Here is a 25,020-nt window from a genome sequence, read left to right as displayed (position 1 = left end):
TCAGGACTCCTGGGTCCATCTGTCATTTTGTCACAGGTATTTTGAGGATCCATGAACAAAATGTGTAGTTCAATATAACTATAGATACCGATGACAATTACTGATCACTTATCCTTATCAACGGTCCCATGCATGTGCAGAAATGTATTTGTATCTTCCCTAAGTCATCTGTCCCCAGATCTGTCTGTCTACTTCGGGGTGGACAAATTCTGGCCCACGGGCAGGATCCGGTCTGCAAGGTTAGTCCCTGACAGGCCTCCACCTCCTTGTTTACCTAAGCCTCCACAAGTATTGAAGGATTGCAGCTCTGATTGGCTGCTATAGGGTAAACTGAGGTAGACCGTGGTATCTTGCTGAGAACTTGCAGCTCAAATCCTAAGTCAGTAGGCCAGGCCAGGGAAGCATACAGTTACCGTGACCCTGGTTCCCCTGGCAACTACATTCCAAAGGGGTCTCACTCTGATAAGGCCTGGCTGATACCAGCCAAGCTGCGCGGTTTTTCATACTGTCTTCTATAATTTTAGATTAATCACCTTGGATTCCTAGGACTCTGCCAACACAAGGAAGTAGTCATCTTGCAGTAGACACATCACAATTTCAGCAAAACAAGCTAACCTCAATATGTCCATTCTGTTTATGTTGGCTCATTCAGCTTGTTAGGAATAACTACCTGTATTAGTGATAACGTGTTTAACTGGCAATGGGCGGAGATACTATGTAACCTTTGTAGTTCATTGGCTTATGTGCTCATTAATTTCTGCTGCTAGACCTATCAAATCACTTCTCTTCTGTCCATCTGCTACCTATATAACCTAATGTATGTTTTGGTTAAGTTAGTGCTCTCCAGGTTAACCCCTGGTTGGTACCCCACCAGTGCTGGTTTTCAATAAATCCTCTGCTTGTTTTCACTTGCACCCAGTGTGTCCGGAATTATTCCCTACAGCCGCAAATCACCGTTCACAGCCAACGCAAGTGGCGGGAAATGGCATCCCGGTCTGTGGCGCTTCCTGCACTTCTCATTGGCTGCGAACAGTGATTCATGGCCAACCAGAGATGAGAATCTCCAATACCTGCTGAGGTGCAGGTAAACATAGTGGGGGTGGCTCGCCAGGGACTAATCCTGCAGGCTGCGTTTTTTTTATTGCCCATCCCTGGTCTACATCTACCCATTGTCGAAGCAGAAGACTTCTCTGTGTTTAGGAGGCTAACAACCAGCTTTATTGATCAATAAAGGGGGGACATGATAGCGGTTTTCAAATATCTAAAAGGTTGTCACAAGGAGGAAGGAGAAAATTTGTTCCTCTTGGTTTCTGAGGACAGGACAAGGAGTAATGGGCTTAAAGTGCAGCAGGGGAGGTTTAGATTGAACATTAGGAAAAAATTCCTAACTGTCAGGGTGGTCAAATATTGGAATAAATTGCCAAGGAGGTGGTGGAATCTCCCTCTCTGGAGATATTTAAGAACAGGTTAGATAGACATCTGTCAGGGATGGTGTAGGTGGAGCTTGGTCCTGCCTTGAGGGCGGGGGGCTGGACTCGATGACCTCTCGAGGTCCCTTCCAGTCCTATTATTCTATGATTCTATGAATAAGGCACAGAGTGAGCCAAACATGAACCCAGCAGGACCGGGCCCAGTAAGGTTGCTCAACACAATCAATCCTAGTATTTTATTAACCAAAGTATTTTATTAACCTAGTATTAACCTTAACCAAACAAGTTTGATGCCAGGGCATTCAATCAGAGCAAACTTCAAAGAGAAATTATCAGCAAAGAAAGAAACAGGTTTTAGGGAGTGAGAGTTTCAATTCAAAATAGTTCATTAACGCATTCCAACAGCTCATCCTTCCGGCCTTTCTCACATCGGAGAAGGTCAGTTCACTCTCTAGTATACGTGCAGAAACAAGAAACTTAAATGGCTTCTGTTATACAAAGTGGCTTCTAGCTAAATATGAAATGGCTTCCACATCATCCTGCCTGAGCAGTTACGGGGTAGGAGCCTCTTTGAAGAGCTAGGCATCTTCCTTAGATGTCCTACTAATCAACCATAATTGCTAAATACACACAAATACACAAAAATCCAATTCCTCTTAACTCAGCCCAGAGCCCAGGAGTTCTCCTCTCCCTTTGAGGAGGGCCCTTAATTGTTGTTTACTTCTAAAGCTGGATGAAAACCCCAGAAGCCCAGACATGGGAATAGAGACATTGGCTAGTGTGTCTCCAATCTCCAGCCTGTTTTCATTTTAGACGTCCGCTTCTCCCCCCGAGGCCGAGCGAACCCCCCTGGGATTGCACAGAGCGATATTATAAACAGTGCACATCCCTGCGTCGGCTCTCGACGTGGGCTGCCACTGGCGTGAGAGAGGTTTGTCTCGTGGCTACTTGAGGGGGATTCCCAGGGAAGACACTTCCACCTCGGAATTCACAGGTACCCGTCTGTTTCTTAGGAACTTACCTACTTGACCAACCCCATGCAAAGGGGCACTGATGGGATAGGGAATAAGGCAGTGCTCCTTTCAGCTCTGCACAGCTATGCAACACCCCAGGGCCCTCATCCCCAGGTGATGGGTTTGTTTCAGTGTTTTGGGCCAAAAGGTCACTCCTTGCAATGCCCCCCCCAACTGAGGCCAGAGGGGGCTGCATTTCAGTTGCCCATTGGATCCTTCAGCATGAAAGTTGCTAGTAGATGTACAAAACAAGGCCAACTTCTGAGACCGTGGCCCATACATTGCCCAGGCCCCACTCGGGCAAAACTCCCATTGGAGTAAGAAAGAGGTAGACTTTGGGAGCCAGCTGTGTGTTAATTCACAGCCATCTTCATCTCCTCCCCTGCTCTGGCTAATAACAGAGGGCTGCCACCTGACTTTTATCTACAGGACACGCTGGAGGTGCTAAGGCTCCTCTTTGAACCAATTAGAAGAATGTTTTAGTATAGGAGAGACGTGTCTCTTAGTTCTATTCGAGGACTTGGCTGAACTGATATGGCTGAAACTTAAAAAAAATCAGCTGGAAGCAGACACCCATCATGAGAAATTTCAGTCCAAAAGGCTGAAGCCTGGCAAACTTATAAGTAACTGAAAATGAGGTCTTCTAATTGAAGGTGTCAGACATCCTTAACTAATGGTCATACCACCAGCACCACCTCCCACGGACAATCCATTTGTGATTCCCATTCAGCCGTGCTCATAGCTGTAGAAATGTCTGTGACAAAGAGTTTTACATGCCGGATATGTATGCTGAAAACAATTTTCTTTTCTCAAGCTACGTCTAGACTGCGTCCCTCTGGAACCCCACTTGTTATACCTTTCCAGCGGGATTGTGAACCGTTAATAGCAACTCTCTGAGAATGGTTATCCAGCCAGTTATGCACCCACCTTATAGTATCCCCATCTAAGTTGTATTTGTCCAGTTTATTGATAAGAAGATCATGCGAGACCGTATCAAATGCCTTACTAAAGTCTAGGTATAGCACGTCCACCGCTTCTCCCCTATCCACAAGACTCGTTATCCTACCAAAGAAAGCTATCAGATTGGTTAGACATGATTTGTTCTGTACAAATCCATGCTCGCTGTTCCCTATCACTTTATTATCTTCCAAGTGTTTGCAGATGATTTCCTTAATTACTTGCTCCACAATCTTTCCTGGCATGGAATTTAAACTGACTGTTCTGTAGTTTCCTGGGTGGTTCTTATTTCCCTTTTTATAGATGGGCACTAGATTTGCCTTTTTCCAGTCTTCTGGAATGTCTCCTGTCTTCCATGATTTTTCAAAGATGGTGGCTAAAGGCTCAGATACCTCCTCTATCAGCTCTTTGAATATTCTAGGACGTATTTCATCAGGCCCTGGTTTTTTTTCTTGTTTTGGCTCTGCTGCCTGATTGCACTCTGCTCGTTCTGAATGAGTTGTGTGATTGGCCAGTGCATAATTCTGCTGTTCATAATTCTAAAGTTCTACGTTGGATGCTGCAAACTTCCTCTTTGAGTTCTAAAGGAACTGAAAATATTTAATCAGTTTATGTGGTATGAGTAGCGTCAGAGACCTGAGTGTATATAGATATTACTGGATAGCAATTGTTTTCTATTTGTCCACTGGAATGTAATCAGTTTGATTCTTGATTTTCCTCTGCTTTATCATATGCCGCCCTTCTTTGCCACTTCTCTATACTAATCTGTCCCAGATCTTTCAGTCTGCCCACCCGTAGCAGTGTCCCCCAATGTTACCTCCAAAGGTATGGCTAGACTGTAGGGGGTTTTCAGGATACCTCCAGTATCCCGAAAAAACTCCACCGTGTCCAGGGAACGTGATGCTCTTCCTCTTGTTTTTGTGGAAGACTGAACGTGCTCTTTCAGAAACCCCTGTATTCCTCTTTCTACGAGAAAGAAAGGGGCTTCCAAGAGGGTCCAGTCTAGATGGGCCAAATGTCAGAAAAGCCTCTTCCAACAAAAGAATCAGAAAAAGGTATGCAAAATGTGGAGCACATTTGACGTCCCTTTTTCCAACAAAAACTTGTAGTCTATCCATTCCCTAAGATTTTCCAAGTATGAGCAGAGTGAATTTTGCCTTCGCACTAATATTGAGGTCATATATGCTGGTTTGGACGTGTGTCACGGTGGCATCCAAGTTCTTAACACACACACATTTCCAGCCACCGAACCAGAACCCCCTGCCTCCCCTGCCATGCGGCAGGTCCCATTCCTGACCCCAGCTGCCAGAACAGCCTCCGACACTCCCTGTCACGTGGCGGCCTCCACCACAAAAATCAGCCTCCCCCCCATCTATGTGGTAGCCCTGGACACCAGAGCAGGCTTCCCCTTTCCATCATGCAGCCATAGAAGGTCCTGGCCCCCCACCCCAGCATCTCCCTCAGCACACTGTCTCAGGTGACCCTACCTGCTGGAGTAGCCGCCTACCACATGATTGCTGCTGCACAACTCTCCAGAGGAGGTGGGCAGGGGAAGAATTTGTTGTACATTTCCCACACCATGATGTGTATGTATTATCTGATGCAAGGAACACGATAAAATAGGGGACTAGCATTAGTAGGGTCAGCAGTTCTAAGTTAATTGCTCTGAGTAATCAAAATAGGGAATCAAAATGAGTGAAGAATGACCAATATGCATCACCCAGGAGAATAGTCCACAGTTGCGCATTTAATCTCTCCTATTAACATTGTCTCCCTATCCAGGTATTTGTGCTCTGACCATTACCCTAGACTCTGAGCACGTAAAGGAGTCAGGGATACTTGCGGTAACTGCAGGAGACGCCGTTCTGCCTCACAGTTGGCTATCTTCTCCCATACTCCATGTCAGATTCCAACGCCACTAACTTCACCAACCCTTTCACCTTCATCCTGATGGGCATCCCTGGCCTGGAGATTGCCCATGTCTGGATCTCCATCCCCTTCTGCTGCATTTATGCTGTAGCCCTCCTGGGGAACTTCATCGTCCTGTTCATTGTGAAGAGGGAGCCGAGCCTCCATGAGCCCATGTACTATTTCCTCTGCATGCTGGCCGTCACCGACCTGGTATTGTCCACGTCCACCTTGCCCAAAATGCTGAGCATCTTCTGGTTCAATGCCAGGGAAATCGAATTCAATGCCTGCCTCACCCAGTTGTACTTCCTTCATTGCTTCTTAGTGATGGAGTCCGGGATCTTCGTGGCCATGGCGTTGGATCGCTACGTGGCCATCTGCCATCCCCTGAGACATTCCACCATCCTGACAAACAGAGTCATTGCCAAGATCAGCCTGGCCGTGCTGCTGCGCAGTGGCATCCTCGTCCTGCCCTATGTCCTCTTGGCAAAGCAGTGGCCATATTGTAGAACCAACATCATCCCCCACACATATTGTGAGCACATGGCCGTGGTGAAGCTGGCCTGTGCCGACACCCGCTCCAGTAGTTACTATGGCCTCTTTGTAGTATTCTGTGTATTCTGTCTGGATGTGTTCTTTATTGCTGTGTCCTACACGGAGATCCTCAGGGCCATCTTCAGCCTCCCCACAAAGGATGCCCAGCTCAAGACTTTTGGGACCTGCATATCCCACCTCTGTGCCATCTTATCGTTTTACGTGCCAGGTTTCTTCTCCTCCCTCACATACCGGTTTGGCCGCAATGTGCCCCTGCATTTCCACATTCTCACAGCCAATATGTACCTCCTGGTGCCCCCCATGCTGAACCCCATCATCTACGGGGTGAGGACCAAACAGATCCGTAGCAGGGTTTTAGGGTTCTTTGCCCATAAAGGGATGAAAGATTTCTCCTAATGTCTGGTTTTCAGACCAAGGTCTGTGCCGTGCTGGCTATTTACAAGCATACACGATACCCTCTCTTGAACTACAGGGCACCCATTACCCAGCATTAATCAGTGAGGCTGAGTCTAACAGACGCTCTGCATCAGGCTTTTGCTCACTGTATCTGGAAGCTTTTTAGCTAGGCTGCTAGGTAGCATTATCCCCATGTCCTGGAAAGACTGAGACACCCAGAGGTAAAATGAGTCACCCAAGACAGATGGAGTTGGTGGCAGAGCTGGGAATAGAAACTGAGAACCCTGACTGTCTGCCCAGTACCACTTCTCTGTCATGAACTGGCCCTGTTCCTCTGGTACCAGTTCATCCCCAATTGTCATAACTGCAGACAACGATACCGTTGTATATACAGCATAATCTCACCAAGCAAAATCAACACTGTCCCCTTGGTACCTGACAGGACATATGTTCAATAAGATTTTTTTTACAATTGAATAAAGTGGCAGCAACAATTATTCAAAAGGCCATATTCAGTCCTACAGCATCACCTTGTGTTCTTGTCCCATGCTGCAGCTACAGCTGCTAGCCACCTAAGGGAGGGGGAGTGCTCAACCTCAGGTCTTGCAGGACCACTGCAGTTGCCTCAAACCATCCAATGGGCAGGATAGCTGTGGCAGATGCTGGCCCTTTGCCCTACCCAGTATAGCATTCGGATCATGTGACCCTTCGTGCACCCCAAAGTGTTGGTCCTGAATACAAATGCTGAAAGTCTAAATAAGATAAGATGGGGGAACTCGTGAAGTCATTCTGCCACTCTACTGTGCACTAGTTAGGCCTCAGCTGGAGTACTGTGTCCAGTTCTGGGCGCCACATTTCAAGAAAGACGTGGAGAAATTGGAAAGGGTACAGAGAAGAGCGACAAGAATGATTAAAGGTCTAGAGAACATGACCTATGAAGCCAGGCTTCATGAACTGGGCTTGTTTAGTTTGGAAAAAAGAAGATTAAGGGGGGACATGATAGCGGTTTTCAAATATCTAAAAGGGTGTCACAAGGAGGAAGGAGAAAATTTGTTCCTCTTGGTTTCTGAGGACAGGACAAGGAGTAATGGGCTTAAAGTGCAGCATGGGAGGTTTAGATTGGACATTAGGAAAAAATTCCTAACTGTCAGGGTGGTCAAATATTGGAATAAATTGCCAAGGGAGGTGGTGGAATCTCCCTCTCTGGAGATATTTAAGAACAGGTTAGATAGACATCTGTCAGGGATGGTGTAGACGGAGCTTGGTCCTGCCTTGAGGGCGGGGGGCTGGACTCGATGACCTCTTGAGGTCCCTTCCAGTCCTATTATTCTATGATTCTATGATAAGTGTCTGGGATTGAGTCTAGGGGTGTGCACACTCTGGGGTGGGGTCACTATTAGTACCAATGGTAGCTGTATAAACTTCAATAATTGTTGTGTTTTGTTAATGCTATTCATTGCTAATCTGTTAATCCCTGTTGATTTAAATTAAGTAAAGATTGTTTATTTTAAAGTATTCTATGGGATGTCTATGAGTTGTACTTGTTGTTTTGGATCCATATGACAGTTGGAATGAGGATATTCCTGGAGGCTCTCAAGGCACCAGTGTGTGTACAAGGCCAGCCAGGAGGAGGCACCGCCACTTTACATTCACTGCCAGCAAGGGACTGCAGCAAGGGGGTGGACAGGGCTTTCCCCAACTAAACCCCATCACCACTGGGGTGCTCAGGATCTCTTTTAGGTTAAAACACCAGGCGCCCAGGCACACCTGTGAGTGTGACCTGCTCCCCAGTAACCTGGTTACATCGTGGAGGCACCGCAGGGATCCCCTTTACCATCTCTAATTTTGCTGCAAGAAAAATTTTCCTTGCGTTCTTTAATGGTGTTGTAGTGATGATTGTTTTCTGAGATCTGCTGGTATTTGAAATCTTGTTTTGTGTTACTAAATCTGTTAGTGGAAACATCATGGAACCCCTTAAGTTACTGTCCTGGTGTAGAGATGTAGGAATGCCACCCAGCCGAGCGCTTATGCTGGGTAAAGTGCCTATAGATACTGAGGATGCTTCTATCTACCAGGCATTAGGAACTGTAAAAATCTTTGGGAAAACTACTATTTACGATTGGCAGGGTGACTTGAACACCCAGATTGCGTCAGTATCGGTGAGAGCAGCTGCTGATCTTGACCCACAGTGTGTATCCCCGGAAGTTGGCCCCTGGCCTGTGTTTCTGCCTGGGAATGTCCCAGAGGAGGAGACAACTGAAGCTGTGAGCTCTGATTTTGCAGCTAAATTGAATGTTTTTCTGCAAAAAGAGGGAAAGTCAGTGGAAGATGTGAGGACCATTGTTACTCCAGCATCTATGCCATCAGCTGTCACTAATGAAGGTCTGATAGCTGCTTTAGGAAAAATGATGGAACGCTATACCCCTCCCTCCTATGAAGGAGTTGGATAGCGGAAGCTGAGATTTTTCTCTGGGATTCATCCTACCCCTGTTGGAGAGGATGACTTTGAATCTTGGATGGACCAAGCCACCCGGATGATGGAGGAATGGCAGTGTTCAGATACTATGAAACGGCAACGACTAGCTAAAAGTCTGAGGGGACCAGCCTCTGATATTATTAGATCCTTATGGATGAGTAAACCTTCTGCTGGTGCTATGGAGTATCTCCATGCTTTGGATGATATATACGGGACTACGGAGCGTGGAGAAGATTTGTATCTGTGTTTTCACACCACCTATCAAGAAGAGGGTGAGAAACTGTCACAGTACGTATCCTGTCTAGAGAAGCTCCTACATAAGGTACTGGTAAAGAAGGGGATACTTGCCAGCCGCTTGGATCAGGTGAGAATGGAACAAATACTGAAGGGTGCTTGTTCTGGCAACCTAATAGCCCTGAAGCTGCAGCTTTCTGACTCCCACCAACATCCTCCCTCCTTCTCCAAACTGGTACGGGATATCAGGGAAGAGGAAGATCGACTGGCTGCTCGTGAAGCTCGTCACATTCCCATGGCTTCAGCATGCACTGTCACCTCTGTTGCTCCTTCTAGCGAAATAGCTGACCTCAAGGAAGCTCTGTGGAGTCTGACTGAGCAAGTTAATCAGCTACTTCAGCTGAATACTAGAGTGGAAAAGCCTGAAAGACCTTCTCGTGTCCAAAGGGGGAGTGCCCTTGTGAGAAGCAATGACGCAGTGTCTGGTGGTACTACTCACCAATCAAGAGTTTCTGTTGAAACTAAGGGTAGGAGTGACGTCATCTGCTACAAGTGTGGGGAGAATGGTCACACGAAACGAGACTGTGTTGCAGAAGATGATGTACGGAAAGTTAACCGCAAGCTCATCCAGGCAAGAAAGCATTTGGGAAAACTTCAGAGGAGCCCAGTGAAGGAGCAAACTGGTGCTTCGAGGAAGATACGCTCCACTAAGTGTTACCAACAGGGTGCAAATAGCTGGAATGATTTGCCCCGTGGACTGGTAGGCCTAGCTCCGGTTGTGCCTGTTCAAATAGAAGGCATTTATACTCATGGTCTCCTGGACAGTGGTTCACAAGTCACCATTTTGTACAAGCCATTTTACAAAACCTACCTTCGCCATTTGCCTATTCAACCCTTGGACAATTTGGAAACCTGGGGGTTGAGTAACCAAAAATACCCATATGAGGGCTACTTATCCCTTCAAATTGAGTTCCCGCCCATCATGGGAGTTCCTGAGAAGCTGGATACTTAATTCTAGTGTGCCCGGATTCTTGTGTCAAAAGTAATGTTGCAGTATTGCTTGGCACCAATAGTAGTCTGGTCCAGCGATTTTTTAAACTATGCAAAGACACTGTTGGGGAAGGATGCATCAGTACCTTGCCTATTCACCCTAAGATCTAGGAGGCCTATATAGGCTTCCACAGAAAGTCTCTCTCTGTTTCTGATAAGGATTCTACCAGGTCTGGCAATGTATGGTACACACAGAAAAGAACATTACACATACCACCTGGCAGTGCCTGTCAAGTCACTGGTATCCCAAAGTTTTCTGTTCAGCCTATGGATAAGTTGTTGTTAGTGGATACACCGGAAGAAATGACTATACCTGGAGGTATGTTGGGCTGTTGGCTGCAGCTACTAGATGCCTGTTGGAACTGGGAGCTAGCAGGCTGCTTCCTATAGGCACAGCATGAGGCAGTAAGTTTGGGCCTTGCTGGAAGAGTGCTGCCTGGGACAGAGCTGCTGTTTAGCCTGGACCAAATCCTCACTACAGCTGCAACATCAGCGCGCCCACGCAAGCGTCTGGGGCTGAGTCTAGGGGTGTGCACACTCTGGGGTGGGGTCACTATTAGTACCAATGGTAGCTGTATAAACTTCAATAATTGTTGTGTTTTGTTAATGCTATTCATTGCTAATCTGTTAATCCCTGTTGATTTAAGTTAAGTAAAGATTGTTTATTTTAAAGTATTCTATGGGATGTCTATGAGTTGTACTTGTTGTTTTGGATCCATATGATAGTTGGAATGAGGATATTCCTGGAGGCTCTCAAGGCACCAGTGTGTGTACAAGGCCAGCCAGGTGGAGGCACCGCCACTTTACATTCACTGCCAGCAAGGGACTGCAGCAAGGGGGTGGACAGGGCTTTCCCCAATTAAACCCCATCACCACTGGGATGCTCAGGATCTCTTTTGGGTTAAAACACCAGGCGCCAAGGCACACCTGTGAGTGTGACCTGCTCCCCAGTAAGCCGGGGAGGAAAAAGGGGGTTACACATATAAACAAGATGATCATACTTAGCAAACAGTGACTTCTCCATTAACACCTGACAGAAGATGGTTTGCACAAGAGCTGTTGCAACCACGTAGCATTGACAGCACGAGTGATTATAGAATCATAGAATAATAGGACTGGAAGGGACATCAAGAGGTCATCGAGTCCAGCCCCCCGCCCTCAAGCCAGGACCAAGCTCCGTCTACACCATCCCTGACAGATGTCTATCTAACCTGTTCTTTAATATCTCCAGAGAGGGAGATTCCACCACCTCCTTGGGCAATTTATTCCAATATTTGACCACCGACAGTTAGGAATTTTTTCCTAATGTCCAATCTAAACCTCTCCTGCTGCACTTTAAGCCCATTACTCCTTGTCCTGTCCTCAGAAACCAAGAGGAACAAATTTTCTCCTTCCTCCTTGTGACACCCTTTTAGATATTTGAAAACCGCTATCATGTCCCCCCTTAATCTTCTTTTTTCCAAACTAAACAAGCCCAGTTCATGAAGCCTGGCTTCATAAGTCATGTTCTCTGGACCTTTAATCATTCTTGTCGCTCTTCTCTGTACCCTTTCCAATTTCTCCACATCTTTCTTGAAATGTGGTGCCCAGAACTGGACACAGTACTCCAGCTGAGGCCTAACTAGTGCAGAGTAGAGCGGCAGAATGACTTCATGAGTTTTGCTTACAACACACCTGTTGATACAACCTAGAATCATATTTGCTTTTTTTGCAACAGCATCACACTGTTGACACATATACAACTTGTGGTCCACTATGACCTCTAGATCCCTTTCTGCCATGCTCCTTCCTAGACAGTCGCTTCCCATCTTGTATGTATGGAACTGATTGTTCCTTCCTAAGTGGAGCACTTTGCATTTCTCTTCATTAAACCTCATCCTGTTTACCTCTGACCATTTCTCTAATTTGCTAAGGTCATTTTGAATTATGTCCCTATCCTCCAAAGAAGTTGCAACCCCACCCAGTTTGGTATCATCTGCAAACTTAATAAGCGTACTCTCTATCCCAATATCTACATCATTGATGAAGATATTGAATAATATGGGTCCCAAAACAGACCCTTGAGGAACTCCACTTGTTATCCCTTTCCAGCAGGATTTAGAACCATTAACAACAACTCTTTGACTACGGTTATCCAGCCAATTATGCACCCACCTTATCGTGGCCCTATCTAAGTTATATTTGCCTAGTTTATCAATAAGAATATCATGCGAGACTGTATCAAATGCCTTACTAAAGTCTAGGTATATGACATCCACCGCTTCTCCCTTATCCACAAGGCTCGTTATCCTATCAAAGAAAGCTATCAGATTAGTTTGGCATGACTTGTTCTTCACAAACCCATGCTGGCTATTCCCTATCACTTTATTACCTTCCAAGTGTTTGCATATGATAAAAATGGACCTGTTCAATCACATAACATCACAACATGTTCTTGTCCAGGACGTTGCTGCAGTTACCAGTCACCTAAGGAGGAGACATTGACTGGGGTCTAGTAGGAGAAACCGAGTCATTGCCATAATCAGCCTGACCGTGGTGCTGTGCAGCGGCATCGTCACACTGCCCTATCTCCTCCTGGCCAGGCAGTGGCCATATTGCAGATCCCACATCATCCCCCACATGCACTGTGAGCACATGGCTGCGGTGAAGCCGGCCGGTGCTGTCACCCACATCAGTAGCTCCTACGGCCTCTTTGTATTCTGTGTATTCTGTCTTTATTGCTGCGCCAGATGCACAGACCCTCCAGAACATCTTCAGCCTCTCCACAAGGGACGCCCGGCTCAAGGGTTTTGGTACCTGCATCTCCCACCTCTGTGCCATCTTCTCCTTTTACATCCCAGGTTTATTCTCCTCTCTCACCTACCAGGTTGTCCACAATGTGCCCCTACATTTCCACATTCTCATGGCCAAGCTTCTGGTGCCCCCCACATTCACCCCCAACATCTATGGGGTGAGGACCAAATAAATGGCAGAATAATGAGGTGGTGCCTCACCCATTACACGTTTACCGTCCAGCCCCGGCCTTGGTAATAGAACGCCAATGCGGACTTTCTATCATGAGTCGGAAAAGGTCAAGAATCCAGCACCAATACCTGGGAGCTGGAGTTTAGGGAGGGTGTGTAGTAGGTTGGATTGGCCGCCCACTGACCCCGAAGGGTTGGCGCCCCTTCCAGAGCCTTGGTGGGCTACACCTGGCCTGATGAGCCACCAGGCCGGAAGCCAAGGGGCGGGGCCAGGGAGGTAAAAAGACTGCCACCAGGCCAGTGAGACGCTGACCACTGGAGAGGCCAGAGGACTCCCCTACACCTCAAGGAAGGGAGCTAAGGTGTGGGGAGGTGGAGAGCTGGTGTGGACCAGTGGGGCCGTGCTGCACCACGGGCCGGAGGAAAAACAGTCTTCCCTGTACTTCCCAAACACCCTGCAAGCCGCTGAGGAGTGGCCAATGGACCTGGCTCCCTGTGACCCCTCAGGAGACCCACGCGACTGTCAGGTACATGCTGAGGGAGAGGAGGGACGTGGCCTAGGGGACAGCATGAACATAGACGTGGCTAGATCAGTGTGTTTTGGGCAGGAGCCCCCGCTGATCCAGCAGCAATAAACTGCTGCCACCAGGGCACTGGGCCGGGGTACTGTGGAGTAGGCGGGCCTGTGCTCCCCTCATCCACCATTTGGGTGGCAGCCTCCCCCTTCCACCAAGGCTGGCGAACTGCCTGCAGCCCTCCTGAGCAAGGAGACCTCCCTTGTGTAGATCCTGTACAAAGTGTTGGGCCGTCGCACACTGTTTTCCTGGAGCCCCACCCTGAACCAGCAAGGGAGGTTTAGGTTGGACATTAGGAAAATCTTCCTAACTGTCAGGGTGGTCAGACACTGGAATCAATTGCCCAGGGAGGTTGTGGAATCCCCATCCCTGGAGATATTTAAGGTAAGGTTGGGGAAACACCTGTCGGAGATGGTCCAGATGCTGCTTGGACCTGCCGTGAGGGAAGGGGACTGGGATTGATGAACCTCTTGAGGTTATTTCCAATCCTTGTATTCTATTATTCTATTATTTGTATGTTCTTATAGACACATGGTGTGGCCCCCTTCGTACAAGATTTACTGCAATCATATGACAGTGGTTGCAGCAGTGATCTGTAAAGACATATCACACTCCAGGAACATCACACCCCCAACACAAAACTGAAGCAGGAAGGGAAGATACAAACATCGCTGACCCCAGAGCCTTCCCGTTCCCAGCTCTGTAACACTGCAGATTCACATCCATTGCTAGAAATGTCAGGCTGCATCTAGACTGGCAAGTTTTTCCACAAAAGCAGCCGCTTTAGCGGCAAAACTTGCCAGCTGTCTACACTGGCCACTTTGAATTTGCTCAAGAACACTGACGATCTAATGTAAGATTGTCAGTATTCTTCCGCAAATACAATGACTCTCCCATTCGGGAAAAAGCTCTCTTGCTCAAATGCTTTTGCACAAGAGGGCCAGTGTAGACAGTGTACACGTCAATCCAGCCCAAAACGTTGAGCATCTTCTGGTTCAGTTCCAGGAAGATCGATTTCAATGCCTGCCTCACCCAGATGTTCTTCATTCACTGCTTCTCAGGGATGGAATCTGGGATATTTGTGGCCATGGCTTTTGATCGCTACGTAGCCATTTGTAATCCCCTGAGACATCCCTCTATCCTCACAAATGGCATGGTGGCCAATATCGGCCTGGCCGTGCGGCTGCGTGGAGCCATACTCGCATTGCCTTGTCCCTTACTGGCAAAAGAGTGGCAATATTGTAGAACCAACTTCATCCCTGAGTCCTACTGCTCACACATAGGCGTGGTGAGCCTGGCCTGCACTGACACTCGTGTGAGTAGTTACTACGGCCTCTTCGTGCTACTCTGTGTGTTGGGGCTGGATGTGATTTTTATTGCTGTATCCTATATCCAGATCCTCAGGGCCATCGTCAGACTCCCCACAAAGGACGGACGGCTGAAGACATTTGGGACTTGTAGTTGACATCTCTGTGCCATCTTATCCTTCTGCATCCCTGGTCTTTTCATTTCTCTCATGTACCGATTTGACCAAAATATACCCCTGCATTTCATTGACGGGGCTGGGTGTTTGTGAAGGCCTCACACTGGGCCCTGCACTAGAGCGGGGCCTCTGGAGGCTTCCTCAATCCATGTAATGCTCCTAACAAGTCACCAGAGAAACCCGGCCACGTCAGGGCCTAGCCCCGTCCCCTTCCCTTTACGTACACACAAGGGTCAAACTGCACTCGCCAGCTGGTCCGTGGTGGGCACAGCCCCCCTGTCGGGCCAAGACAAGGGAATCTGATCAGTCCCATTCCAGCGCTGACAAACCCAGGGGGTCCACACAGAGAAATGCCCCTGATTAGCCAGAGGAACAGTCAGTGAGTCCACCTCTGGGGATCCAAGTGCCCTCCAGCTGGGGCAGGGCTGGAAAGTCTGAGACAACCGGGCACATCCGATTCCAGTCCTCTCTGGAGACACTGGGAAGAATGAACCAAGAGGGATAGAACAAACCCAACGCCTACGCTCATCCAGACTCTACCACGCATATAGGCCCCCTTGTTCCACAGCAGCTGTGGGGAGGAAGGGCGAGACCTCCACCCTAGGACAGGCCCAGGCTGCTCACTAACCATGGGATCATTCAGTTGGTGTTTCACTAAGTGAGCCTAGAGCCTGTGCTGGGTGGGCAGGTCTCTGAGCAGGAGAGGAAGTGGAGTCCTGGAGTTCACCCCTCTCGGGGCAGGGAGCTCCCACACTCCAGCTAGTCTTGGAAAATGCAGATTTCCTTGAAAGAAAGGATCAGGCTCCCACTTCCAGACTTTTCCTCTGCTCCCCTCCCACCGAACGACCCCTGCCGGAGTTGGTGTCAATTCCTCTTGTGTCGCGATGAGACCTTGGTTACGGCAGAGGCCAGAACTCCTGGTTCTGTCATCCTGCCACTCAATCTGTGTGTGACCCAGCCCAAGTCTGTGCCTCAGTTTCCCTCTCTGTACAAAGGGGATAGGCTCAAGGAGACTTTCCTTTGCCAGGTGTTTTGAAGAGCCTGCAGTGAAAAGTGCGGAGCAGGATGATGCTAGTTACTGAGGATAATCACTCAATCCTGGTCCCCTATGACAGCCCCGTGTGCCTTCAGAAAGTGGTTTTGACTCCTCACGGTCATCTGTCTCCATATCTGTATGTTCACTCTCTAACTCTCCTGCCTGGGTCTTTTCAAGTTACAAGGGCCTGTGGAGACTTAGGAATTATCCCTAGTTCCCTTGGTAGTCAACAATAATTTTTCAATACACACAACTTCACAGAGCAGCCAATTCCTCTGCCACAGCCCGAAGCCCAGAAGTTCTCCTTTCCCCTTGGGAAGGGCCCTTAATTGCTGTTTACTTCTAAGGCTGGATAAATAGCCCAGAAGTGCAGACATGGGAAAAGACACTGGAGAGTCACCAGCTAGAAAGTCTCTGTTCCCCAGCCTGTTTGCATCCAGATGCCGCTTCTCTGCAGAAGCTCAGAGAACCCCCCAGGGACGGCCCAGAGCTGTTATAACCAAGCACAGCCTTGTGCCGGCTCTCTGCTCGGGACGCTGCTGCACGTGCTGGGCTGAGAGAGGTGCGGGACGCGGCTGCCTGAAGGGGGTTCACAGGGAGGACACGTCCCTCTCAGCACTCACAGGTACCTGCTCTAGCTGAGGAGCTCCCCTGCTCCACACACTCAGGGCCACATGGGTGATAGTAAGTCTTGGTTCTTTCTGCTTCGCACACATTAAACATTCTGGGGCCCTTGTCCCAAGGGGGAAGAGTTTTAGTCCAGGGTTATTGGCCAGAGTGCTCCTTTGTGAATGCAGAACAGAACTATTTCGGTAATACGTCGACCTTTCCTGCAACATTAGCGACTTTTCTTTCTCTTGCTAGGAAGTGGGAGATCCATTTTTAAGGTTTGTTTTGTTCTTAATCTACTTAATAATCTCATTGTGGCTATTCTTAGCTCTGCCAGGCATGAATTTCTCATTGTCTTTCATATCCCTTATCAATTTCCATAATGTCCAATTTCAATTGCTCACAATCAATTTTTCCCTCAGTTTCTGTTTTGTTTCACCTTCCCAATTGATGCTGGCACTTTGGGACTGAAGTGGTTACTTGAACAAAGTTCTCTACTTGCTGGAGTGCCGAATTGTGGCTCTTTAGCTAATCAAACTTTTCTAAAAGAACTAAACCTGTGTGTTCCCACTTTACTCTACAGTTTTTCCCACCTAATCATGCTTGGTGATAATTCTCCTCAGCTTTGGGGTGGCAGCCCTTTGAAGCTCTAAGTGTATTTAGATGGTTTGGTAAGGAATTAAAAGTCTCCGAGGGGTAGCCGATTTACTCCTCCACTGAAAAATAACTTTAAAAAAAATTGCTAATACTTCTGCTGCACCTTAGAATCATTGAATCCTAGGTCTGGAAGAGACCTCAGGAGTCATCAAGTCCAGCCCCCTACCCAAAGCAGGACCAACCCCACTAAATCAACCCAGCCAGGGGTTTGTCAAGCTGAGACTTAAAAACCTCTAGAGATGGAGATTCCACCCCCACCCTAGGTAACCCATTTTAGTACTTCACCACCCTCCTAGGCTATGTCTAGACTGCAGGCTTCTTTCGAAAGATGCTCTTTCGAAAGCATCTTTCGAAAGAGCATCTTTCGAAAGATCGCGTCTAGACTGCACGCGGATCTTTCGAAAGAAAAATCCGCTTTTTCGAAAGAGAGCACCCAGCGAGTCTGGATGCTCTCTTTCGAAGACAGCCTCTTTACATTGAAGAACGCCTTCCTTCGAAAGAGGAACTTTCGAAGGAAGGCGTTCTTCCTCATGAAACGAGGTTTACCGCCATCGAAAGAAAAGCCGCGTTCTTTCGAAATAATTTCGAAAGAACGCGGCTTGAGTCTGGATGCAGGGGAAGTTTTTTCGGGAAAAGGCTACTTTTCCCGAAAAAACCCCTGAGTCTGGACACACCCCTAGTGAAATGTTTTTTCCTAATATCCAACCTAGACCTCCCCCACTGTAACTTGAGACCATTGCTCCTTGTTCTGCCATCTGTCACTACTGAGAACAGCCTCTCTCCAGCCTCTTTGGAACCCCCCTTCAGGCAGTTGAAGGCTGCTCTCAAACCCCCCCTCACTCTTTGCTTCTTCAGACTAAACAAACCCAAATCATCAGTGGTCAAGGCCAGATGCCCCAAAGCGAGGGAACAGAACAGGGAATGATTAAGTGATCTCTTTCCTGTCACCCATTTCCAGCCTCTGACAAACAGAGAGTAGGGACACCATTCCTACCCATCCTGGCTAATAGCCATTGATGGACCTAAGCTCTATGAATGTATCCAGCTCTTTTTTGAACCCTGTTTTAGTCCTGGTCTTCACAACATCCTCTGGCAAGAAGTTCCACAGGTTGCCTATGCACTGTGTGAAGATGAAGGTTGTTTTAAATCTGCTACCGATTAATTTCATTTGATGACCCCTAGTTCTTATGGGAATAATTTGTCCTCATTCACCTTTTCCAAATCAGTCATGGCTTTATATCCCCATATAGTCTTTTCTTATCTGAAAAATCCCAGTTTTATTAATCTCTCCTCCTATGGCAGCTGTTCCAAACTCCTCATAATTTTGTTGCCCTTTTCCAAACCTTTTCCAATACCCATATATATTTTTTGAGGTGAGGCAACCACATCCGTACACAGAGTTTGACTTCCTCAGAGAACTAATGGGCAGGATTCCCTGGGATGCTAACACGAAGGGGAAAGGAGTCCAGGAGAGCTGACAGTATTTTAAAGAATCCTTATTGAAGGCGCAGGAAGAAACCATCCCGATGGTCAGTAAGAAAAGCAAATATGGCAGGTGACAAGATTGACTTACCAGGAAAATCCTTGGTGAGCTTAAACACAAAAAGGAAGCTTATAAGAAGTGGAAACTTGGAAAGATGACTAGGGAGGAGTATAAATATACTGCTTGAGAACGCAGGGGAGTAATCAGGAAGGCAAAAGCACAATTGGAATTGCAGCTGGCAAGGGATGTGAAGGGTAACAAGACAGGTTTCTACAGGCATGTTAGCAATAAGATGGTGCTCAGAGAGGGTGTGCGGCCCTTACTGAATAAGGGAGGTAACCTAGTGACAGATGATGGGAAAAGCTGAAGTACTCAATGTTTTCTTTCCCTCTGTCTTCACAGACAAGTCAGCTCCCAGACTACTGCACTAGGCAATGTAGTATGGGAAGGAGGTGGGCAGCCCATGGTGTAGAAAGAACATGTTAAGAATTATTTAGAAATCGTAGCCCAATGTCTGTGACTCTGTAACGCTGAAAGGCTGGCTGTTCCCTCTGGGCCGCCGTGGGGGAGTACGTGGAGCAAGCGGTTGTTTGGGCTCTCCCATGGTAGCCCGGCTGAATGGCACAGAAGTCAGCCGAGCGCCACGGCAGAAGGGGAAGGGGGTGTGGCCGTGACGTACACGGCCAGGGGGCAGGGCCTGACTGTGTACATCACCGCACTGCCCCCTTTTGCGCCACCCTTCACCACCTGCCGTGATGCTCCACCCTCCATCTTCATCCTGCTGGCCATTCCTGACCTGGAGAGGGCCTATGTCTGGATCTCCATCCCTTTCTGAACCTTGTACGCCATGGTGATGTTGGGGAACTTTACCATCCTATTCATTGTGAAGATGGAGCTGAGCCTCCATGAGCCCATGTACTATTTCCTCTGCATACTGGCTGTCACCGACCTGGTAGTGTATATGTCCATCCACCCCAAAATGCTAAGGATCTTTGGTTTAATTCCAGGGAAATCGATTTCAGTACCTGCCTCACCCAGCTGTACTTCATTCAGTGGTCTTTACTGATGGAGTCTGGGACACTCATGGCCTTGGCGTTGGATCGCTACATGTCCATCTGTGATCCCCTGAGACATTCCACCACCCTGAGAAACTCCATTGTAGTCAAGATTGGCCTGGCTGTGCTGCTATGAGGTGTTATACTCCCATTGCCCTATCCTATCCTAGCAAGTCAGTGGCCATATTGGAAAACCAACATTATTTCTGAGCCATACTGTTCAATAATGGGTATGATGAGTCTGGCTTGCGCTGACATTCGTGTCAGTAGTTACTACGGCCTCATTGTCATACTCTGTGTGATGGGGCCAGATGTAATTTTTATTGTTGTGTCCCATAAGCAGATCCTCAGAGCCATCTTCCACCTCCCCACATCAGTGCCATTTCAGCCTTCTACATCCCTGTTCTTTTCATTACCTTAATAGGCCGCTTTGGCCCGAATGTGCCCCGGCAATTCCACGTTCTCATTTCCAATTTGTGTGTCTTCATGTCCCCCATGTTAAACCCCATCATCTACAGGGTGAGGAGCAAACAGATCCGAGACAGGCTGCTCTGGCTCTTTTCTCAAAAGGGTAGCTAAGGATTTCTCCTGTTGCTCTCGCGCTGAGACTGAGATCAGACAAGAGCTGGTTGGGGTCAATGTGCTGGACCCACTTCTCTGAAGTTGTGATTATAGCATGAAAGTGACATTAAACCCTGATGTCATGTTACTGAATTTGAGGGAAGCAGCCAGATCACTGCTGTACCCACAGGTGGGGGTGTTGGCCCCAGAAATGGTATAGAAGGGGGCCACGTGAGGTGTTGACTAGAAGCTCACTGTCTGATAGTCCTATGTACGCTGTTCATGTGTTTGTAGAATGTCTGTGTGTGCAATTATTAGCATGTACTTGTATGGATACTGAATATTTTTCATGTGGTTGAGCATTGGGCAGGGCCGGGCCTGTGGACATGCTAATTAGTGAGGCCCTGTGGGACAATGGCTCTCAATGGGTCAAAGACACACCTAAAGAATGAGGGCTGTCACCTGAGAGCTGCCAGCAGGGAGCACAGAGATTGGCCGCTGGCCAGGTGACCTGCTGCGGTCAAGAAGAGACCAGGAAGGAGGTATAAAGAGGCCATGTGGTCGACGCCATCTTGGTCTTCAGCTCAGCACTTCATCCCAGAGGCAGCACTGCAGGGATTGAAGAGCCCGGAAGAACTGTGGACCCATCCTGATCCTAGGATGCGCAACAAGGACTTTTAAACCAGCAGCTATAACCTCTCTGCTAGAGCCTGCATCGAGCACTGGGAGATTCGATGCATGTAACGTACTATCCTTTAACAACCTTACTCTCATGCTTTTCTTTATTATAATAATAAACCTGTTAGATGCTAAAGGATTGGCCCAGCGTGATTTGTGGGTAAGGTCCGGAGGGTAAATTGACCAGGGATCTGTGGCTGGTTTCTTGGAACCAGACAGAACTTGTTCGGGGTAGGTGGGATTGGGTGCTAGGACCCCCCACCTGTGTATGAGGTCTGGGTCCATCTGGGGCACGGATATTGCTGGGGTGTCGGAGGGGTTTTGCTCGGGAGGCTTCAGGCAGGCAGCTGAAGCGCTCTGTGGGACTGGTTTGTGGCCTTTTTGGAGGGGTCATCAGTCTGGGGGCTGTAAGGAGCCCTGGATTTGAGCAATTCACCCTGAGCAGATGCCCTAAGCTGTGCCCAGACATGGCCCGGTCCGTCACACCTGGGCTGGCCTTACTGTGCTGTGTTCATGGGACAAACTGAGCAATCGGTCTGTGTTCCATTCATTAACTCATGTGGTTCACCACTTTCTAATTCCTGGTAACTTGAGCACTGAGGCTCCTTTCCCTGCCCCATTTCGTCCCTCAAGATTCCCTTCACCTCTTCCCCCCAAATTTCTGACATTGTTCTATCCCCATCCCAAGCCACGAACCCTCTTGCTCACTCTTCACCTTCTGTAGCCAGACATGAACCCCCCCGTAACATCCATCTTTGCTTGCCTGGAAGCATACAGGGCACACAGAGCAGTAAAATCAGCATAGTCTTTGAAGCCTTGACAGGAGGCCCAGATATGCCAGCTCACCCGGTGACCCTGGACAACTGTAAGCAGAGGTAAGAGGGTGGTCGAACTAATTACTGACCAACAGGCTGCCGACGAGTGCCCTTGACTGAAACCCATATTGATGCGAACACACAGCCGTCCGCGGGGGGAGGAATCTCCCGCCCAGTAAAGAATGTCCAGTACTCACAATTTAGTTATCTCTCTTGCAAGTGTAAATTAAGTTGAAACTCCCTTGTAAGAACTGGCGTCACAAAGACTGACCAACACAATTTGGTATCTTAGGGTATGTCTACACTACCCTCCTAGTTCGAACTAGGGGGGTAGTGTAGACATACCCTAAGATAAGAAAGAGGATACGGGCCCCTATGGGTATAAAGATGGGTCCAGCAGCACATTTATTCTGAGTGTCAATCTACCATCTATCTGCTGGTCGGGTTAGGTGTTTGACCTCCCGAGGTTCCACGGGGACGCCCACCTCGTATTCGTCTTTCCTAGGAATTGAGAGACCATCCCTGGCCTGATATGCTGGAGTCGAGAGGCACAGAAGGGGGTAAAAATTGTACCTGGATGTGGTCCTTCGTCTTAAGTGTATCCATAGACTTAGAGCTCTTTAAAGATTAAGCTGTCACTTGGTACCATTATTTCTATTTTCTATCTTTATTTTCTTTGTAACCATTTTTAAGATCTATATTTGCTAGCAGTTAAGAAATAGAGCAATAGCCATTGTAACCATATGATTTATAAGCTTCTTTAATAAACCTGTAACTGCTTAAGCTTTAATCTGACTCCTTCAGTTGCTGTAACAGAACCAAGCACAATTTAAAAGAACTCCAGCCGGTCATAAGGGACAGATACAGGCAGAGCTGAGTGTTTGGATCGTGTCGCTTCCAGAAGACAGATCCATAGGGGCATCTCTCAGCCTTCCCTAGGCTGCCAGCTGCGCAGGGATCATGAGTCCTAGCAGTCAAAATCTGAGATGTAATAAGCTCTCCCTGTAAACTCTGGGGCATATGTCAGCCTGTTGGCTGCCCGCCATGAAGGGACCTGGTCCTAGCCGTCAAAGACATGGATGTTAAACTTCTCGGGGTGCCTGTCAGCCTTCCTTCGCTGTCCGCTGCGACGGGACATTGTGTCCCAGCAGTTGAAGACTAGGGTGTAACATACTCACACGCACTGCCCTGACCATCGGCTGACACTTTCCCACCCCCGTCACTCACTGGATCATCTCCACCTCTGTACTCCACCATATTGATTCTCTCTGCTCCCTCTGCTGCAGTCTGACCAGGAGCCTGGTGAGGGCCAGGAGGACAAAGTGCTGGAGTCGACACGCTGGGCAGGAGCAGAGAGGGAAGCCAGGAAGCACGTACAAACCCAGTTGGGGGTTGGGTGACAAGGCTGTGATGCAGAAAAGTAAGATTGTGCTTCATACACCTTTGGGCCCTAACACTCTGGTATGAAGCCATGAAAAGTTAGTTCAGTGTGTTATTTCCTTATTTTAGTTTTTCAGTATCTCCCTGCTGGCGTCCATTAGAGGGAGGGTGCCTGCAGTGGGCGTGGGCTGGGCGTCCATTTGCATGAGCCTGGTTTTCGGAGGCAGAGAAGGGGATCAGCATTGAATCTAGGAGGACAAGATCTGAGAGAGGCAGAAGAAGAAGCAGGGAAGAAGAATTTCACATTGAAGCAACTGGGACAGTCCTTCGAGATGGTGTCATGGGATCTTCTCATACTGAGGCTACCTCTGTGGGGGATGGAACTCCACATAGTAAGAAAAACCAGGCAGTGGGGGATTTGATCATCAGAAACCTAGATAGCTGGGTTTGTGCTGAGCGGGAGAGCCACTGGTGACTTTTGTGCCAGGTACAAAGATCGTGGATCTCTTGCAACATCTAGACAGACATATGTGTATTCCTGGGGAAGAGTTGGTGGTCATGATGCATGGAGACACCAAGGACATAGGGAAGGAGAGGAGATAGGAGTTCCACAGGCTTTTCTTTGTTGTAAGCCTGCTGCCTGTTCATTTCATGTTCATTTCATTAAGAACCCCTAGTTCTTATATTATGGGAGTAAGTACATAATATCCCGTGTCACCTTTCCCACACCAATCTTGTTTTTATAGACCTCTATCACATACCCCCCTTAGTCTCCTCTTTTCTAAGATGAAAGGTTCCCTTCTTATTAATCTCTCCTGCTATGGCTGCCATTCTAAACCCCTAATAATTTCTGTTGCCCTTTTCTAAACCTTTTCCAATGCCAATATACTTTTTATGAGATGTAGAGACCACATTGGTACGCAGTATTCAAGATGTGGGTGTACCAGGGTTTCATATAGAGGCAATAAGATATTCTCTGTCTTATTGTCTATCCGTTTTTTTAATGATTCCTACGATTCTATTACTTTTTTTACTGCTGCTGCCGATTGAGTGGATGTTTTCAGAGAACTATCAACAATGACTCCAAGGTCTCTCCCTAGAATAATTTTAGCTAAATTAGTGACCATAATTTTGTTTGTATAGTTGGGAATTTTTCCAATGTGCATTAAACTCATTTAGGAACATTTATGTTCATTAAACTCATTTATGTGCATTAAACTCAGTTAGCTTGGTGAGAACTTTTTGGAGCTCTTCACAATCTGCTTTGGTCTTAACTATCTTGGGCAGTTTGGTATCATCTGCAAATGTTGCCACCTGACAGTTCACTCCTTTCTCTAGATCATTTAAAAATACGTTGAATAGGATTGGTCCCAGTTTCGACTCCTGGAGGACAATAGAATCTACTAATGATTTAATCAAAGGAAGTACAAATCTGAAAAGAACCAAACTGTCCAATAGAATCTCCGTGGGTTGTAATTTCATGCCTTAATAATAAGACTGTAGTCGTAAGGGTATATCATAGACCAAGGGACCAGGGTGGTGATAGTGATAGTGAAATGCTGTGGGAGATTAGAGTAGATGTAAGATAATTTTTTAAAAATAATATCAATGGGGGTTTTCAACTTTCCACATATTGAATGGGTCCATGTCAGTTCAGGTCGGTATGCAGAGATAAAGTTTCTTGACTCCATCAAAGACTGTTTCTT

At 47.6% G+C, this 25,020-nt stretch overlaps 1 protein-coding gene across 1 annotated transcript; it reads left to right on the top strand.

The window, feature by feature from the left end:
* Positions 1-5,299: 5,299 nt before the first annotated feature.
* On the top strand, positions 5,300-6,259 carry LOC149526102 (olfactory receptor 52E4-like). Its single transcript, XM_089777291.1, has one exon. It carries the CDS (start codon positions 5,300-5,302, stop codon positions 6,257-6,259), a length of 960 nt encoding a protein of 319 aa, XP_089633417.1.
* The last annotated feature ends 18,761 nt before the right edge of the window (positions 6,260-25,020 follow it).

The sequence above is a fragment of the Pelodiscus sinensis genome, chromosome 1 (genome assembly GCF_052426305.1).
Source record: "Pelodiscus sinensis isolate ZL-2025 chromosome 1, ASM5242630v1, whole genome shotgun sequence".
Taxonomy (NCBI): Eukaryota; Metazoa; Chordata; order Testudines; family Trionychidae; genus Pelodiscus; species Pelodiscus sinensis.
This window is presented reverse-complemented; position numbering and strand designations above follow the sequence as displayed.